The sequence below is a fragment of the Berghia stephanieae genome, chromosome 1 (assembly GCF_034508935.2).
Source record: "Berghia stephanieae isolate SIO BIC M18660-M18661 chromosome 1, UCSD_Bste_1.3, whole genome shotgun sequence".
Taxonomy (NCBI): Eukaryota; Metazoa; Mollusca; class Gastropoda; order Nudibranchia; family Aeolidiidae; genus Berghia; species Berghia stephanieae.
Window position 1 is genome coordinate 90,146,719 of NC_088360.1, and position 5,000 is coordinate 90,151,718.

The 5,000-nt window shown below is 34.6% G+C and overlaps 1 protein-coding gene across 1 annotated transcript in view; it reads left to right on the forward strand.

The window, feature by feature from the left end:
- Positions 1-321: 321 nt before the first annotated feature.
- The window catches only part of LOC144964808 (nose resistant to fluoxetine protein 6-like), an 18,934-nt gene continuing 14,255 nt past the window's right edge, over positions 322-5,000 (forward strand). Inside the window, exons 1-3 of the mRNA XM_078899449.1 lie at positions 322-866; positions 2,492-2,631; positions 4,306-4,408. Coding sequence (XP_078755575.1) covers positions 428-866; positions 2,492-2,631; positions 4,306-4,408 — 682 coding nt within the window. The 5' untranslated portion in view covers positions 322-427. The remainder of the gene's footprint in view (positions 867-2,491; positions 2,632-4,305; positions 4,409-5,000) is intronic.

The window sequence follows — 5,000 nt, forward strand, 5'->3', positions numbered from 1 at the left end:
AGCTATAATCAAATCAAGATAAATGAATTTGATCTATCTGCTTTGCTGATTAAATGAATATCTATATTATAATCATGAATTTTCTATAAGTCTCCCTTGTACCAAGGTGTAAACTCTATATCGTCGTTGATCGGACATTTATTTGTCACTGTCACTACACATTGACATGTGATAAAGACACACCACTTAGTCGTGGCTATTTAATTTGTTGACCAATTCGATAATATCACACTTATTGCATGTGACGTTATTTAATCGAGGTCAGTACAATCTCAAGTTGATAACAGACCAGTGACCAATCATTAATTGAAAGTGCAGGAATCTCTTACACAGGACTGTGGATTGTGTTGATGCTCGTAGTGGAGTTATTGTGAATAATAATTGGAGCCAGAAATCATTTGAAAACCAAAGACAAAAGTTAACCAAAATGAATCTTCTCAAAACAATTCCTTATCTACTTGTAGTCGTCATCTCCATTACGACACTAGTTACAGCAGTTTCTGACGAATTCGTTACGAATTCCAAACATGAAGAGAGGAATATAACAAGTCAATTCATTGATAAAAACAAAGCTAGCAGGGATTATTTTAAACTATTATCGGACGTTGTAACAAAACGTGCTGGCTCAGTTTTAACCACTCTAGACAAGGATATATATCAACACCTAACACCAGAATTGGTCAATTTTCTGAGCACAAATCCACGATCCGCTATTGAGACGTTCATTCCCTTTTTGAACAGTAAAAATCACAAGCAAAGGATACTTCAACAGGATAAGAACGGTCTAAAGGACTTTGAAACTTGTACACAAGATTTAGAGACCTTTGTCAATGCAGTTCGGGTGAATCTTGTATGGGCGTTACGAAGTAAGACACATTTTTCCTCTTTCGTTTAAATATTAAAATCAATATAAAAAATTCTGTCAATTCTATATATCCAGGGATGGAGAGGGCGGTTGAGGCCGGAGCAGATCCCGGTTTTTGTAAGTAAAAGTGATATCTGCTTGCTACTCTTTGGACGATACTAGTCTATTGCAGAGCCATTTTTCACCAGATCTCTCCTTGCTTGTGAGGCAAGTGATCTATCAATAGTGTAATTGGGAGCTCCAACACCAGATACTTGTAAATCGACCCCTAGCATATACTGTCTATATGATAATGCCTTTCTTGTGCCTATCTATCTGTATTTTCTTGTACTTTTGGCAGCTATACCATAGGTAGACTGCTCTTTCTTGCCACTCAATGGCATGTCGAGCAATGTTTAGCATGGTCAGTGACCTGATATGTGACAATAATTTAAAAAAACACTGACATTATTTTCTAAAGTAAGGCATGTTCCATATATCACCTCATTGAAATCAGATAAAAATTAATAAAGGCATAAGCGAACATTGCAAAACGCTAGAACAAAAATAAAGGCTAACATGTGACTTAATTGCTGAGAATGAATCTTTAGCAAGGGCGTGGCTATATTGGTCGATTTGGTGCCTGGCACCCCATCCATCTTTTAAAACTGGATTAAAGCATTTTTTAAAAACCCTGAGAAATGGTATATACCGCCCCTTACTTATTTGAGTAAGTCTTTTCAGTATATTTTTTTTCTTTCTTTCGTATTTACAAATATAGAATGTTTTAAATCATTTTATACTAATTCGGGCACCACCTTATACTGTAAGCATGCCACGCCACTGATCTTTAGTAGCGCAACAAATATGGTCAATCCAGGTAAATTCCCTCTTTAATAGCCATATCGTTGTCATTAGTAAAACATGTATTCACCAACACTGCCAAAAAAAAAAGAATTACATGAAAAGTCAAAGGAAATGCCTCTAAGGCTTATAAATCTGGAGTTTATCCCCGGTTTGGGAAACGGAAATCAACAATTGCAAGTCGCCCTTTGGATGGGTGCTTATCTTTCGCAAAGAACTTCATGTCGGATCGATCAGATCAAACTATCAAATCAATGTTAGATTGATAGATGAATCTTTAAAAAACCTTCGATCGATACTAACTGGTCCATTTGCTCATGAGTGAGTGCGCTACCAGCGGATATGTTGTGATCCCTCTAAATTGCACAAGACACCAAACATAAGCTCCGAGACTTTCGGCATAACAGCATCTGTAAAACAATCGTCAAAGGCAAAGAATAGGACAAGATGCCAAAAAGTCGTCACCAAAGACGACATCAAGAACTGGACTGGGCATACAACTGAAGAATGCAACTGACTGGTAAAAGATTGAGAAGAGTGACGAGCCATTTCCAATCGACCTATTATGATATAGCACAGGAAGTAAGTAAGTAATAAAGAGTTACTTTACAATAGCATTTGTTGGCACTCTCCCATATTACGATAAAATGCTTAAAGTGCTTTTATAAAGAAGCAGAAAAGAGCCAAGTCTTAAAATGCTTCTAAAACTTATATTTTGATGGACAAAGATTTATCACGATTTATGTTGTTTTTTTCCCCCTCTCCTATTTTGGTGTTTTGTAGTGGTCGATGCTGCAGGCAAACCAGGGCCTGGGATAATACTGGAAAATGTGCGATTTATAGGAGACTATGATGAATGTATCAAAACAGAAACAGATCAGAAGTTCGGTACTAGGTACTGTCTTACAACATTTGCCATTCAAGTAAGTCTGTTTTGTATTTTTAGTGAAGTGAGCTTTAGTTCGATAATCATTTTGATCGTGAAAAGCCATGTTCAATCATTTCCAAAGACAAATATATAAAACCTAAAATTGTTTGAGGCATTGTTTGTTAAAGAAAAACAAGAACAATTCAAGAGGAGGGACTTCACACGAAGCTTAAATATGTGAATTTTCGCAATGCATTTACACGGACTACTGAGTCACTATGTTCAACGCCATACATTTCAAAATGCTGTGCAAAACAAATGTTTAATTTTCTATGAAACACTGACTGTTACACAAAAAGCATACCCTCTGTGATGAAACGATAGCCCTTGCTAGAGTCAAATGTGTCCAACCATCTCAAATCGGCATCATGTCTGAGTGATACTTATACTAAAAAAATTATAATAAAGAAATACCTTGGAAACTTGGAATAACTTCACTTGTTTTATTGAAGGGGTGAATATAATTTCATAACGTTCATAACTCCAAATGTCATATTTCTGATAATTCTAACACTATTTTTATTGATATCATCTTCATTTCGATAGGGATCCCGATATTCCCGAAGGTAGAACACTCGTTTCTCATGCCCAGGGATAGGGATCTGTCTCGGGTGTAGTTGAGACTTTAGATCTGGTGGAAAGTACTTTTCAATGGACTATCGTCCTATTAAAAGGGTAACAAGACATTGCTATTGTGCTTATAACGACACATAAACCGGGATAAACTTCGGATTAAAAAGGCTCTGAAGACTATTTCATTAGACATAATACCATTTTGACACGTTAGGTTATTATCGTGGCTATTTGTGGGAAAATGTTTTTTTTTCTCGAAAACTTAAACATGGTACGGGATTACATGCTTACACTGTAAATCACTTAGTTGGTCGATGTTCACTATTGTTGCTCACTTTCATGAGAGTCATGTATCGATACTTTCTCGACAATATGTAAAGCCACAAAATTTGATGTACACCTAAAATCGCTTGGATCTGTTCTATTCCATGTTGATTTTTTTCAATTCTTTTTTTTTTATTTCTTTTTGCTATCAAGCTAGTAAAAGGTTTTTACCTATCATTGACCTGGTGATAATTCAAATAGGTGAGTATTGTAGGAAATGAAAAACTGATTTTGAAATGTTACCCCCCCCCCCCCCCTTAACCCCCACCCTTCCAGATATTCATACTGTCCATTTCCACGAATTTACCAATTACAATGCGTTTCACAATGCTTTATTTGCTATATCATCATATTATTATTGCTCATATAGAAGCAAAGTTCTGTTTGATATTCTACAAGATACTTATTTGGCTTGCTTCCTGTACTGGCGATCTGTCACAGGGGCAAGTCACTCATTTACATGGTCACCTATTCAGAGACACCCTGCCCATTTACATCCAGCAACTTATACGTCTCCAAAATATATTATTGACCAGGTAACTGCTGTACTCTAGAAATACATATATTACAAAATTTGGCCAGAAAACTCCTTCAAATATCAATCGATTTAAATGACTTCGCGAAGTCCCAGGTTTAATTAAGAGTTTTTGCCATGATGAGGGACATTTAAATCGATCAATATTTGTGAGGCGAATTTTCTGACCAAATTTTAAAGTTCGTTTCTTTCCGGAGTACGGCAGTTAATTGGTTAATACCGGTTCTCTCTTTTCAGCGAATCAACCAATTCAAGTTCAAAAAGCCACTCGGTGGCCAGATTGGCCTTTGCGTGCCTGATTCATGTGATGGTTTCAATTTCAATGTAATTCTCAATGAATGTAGGTAACTTCTTTGGTGTGTTGTTTTTTTTTAATATTATATTATTATTATTATTATTATTATTATTATTATTATTATTATTATTATTATTATTATTATTATTATTATTATTATTATTATTATTATTATTATCATTATTATTATTATTATATAATTTTTATTTATTTATTTATTTATTTATTTTTGATAATACATAGGATGATATTCTAATGCGATGACTATACTATGCTGTTTTGACACAATGATGGCGATTTCGATGACGAGGATGATGAAATTTATGATAATGACAATACTAGCATTTGGGCTCTGAATTGAACCATTATTTTATTATATTTTCAATATAGATATAAAGAGCTCTTATAGCAAAGTTGTTTTATTGGTTTCTAGCAGTGTTGGGTGTCCAGATGATGCGGCTAACCGTGTTTTTATTAATTAAAAAAAAAACAACAACAAACAAAAAAACCAAAACAAAAACAAATCTGAACGTTTCCAAAACGAAACAAAAAAAAAAAACACGTTCTAAAAATGACATATTACAACAAGTTTTAAAAAATTAAGCGATATATATCACGCCCTCCTCGTACCTTCTCA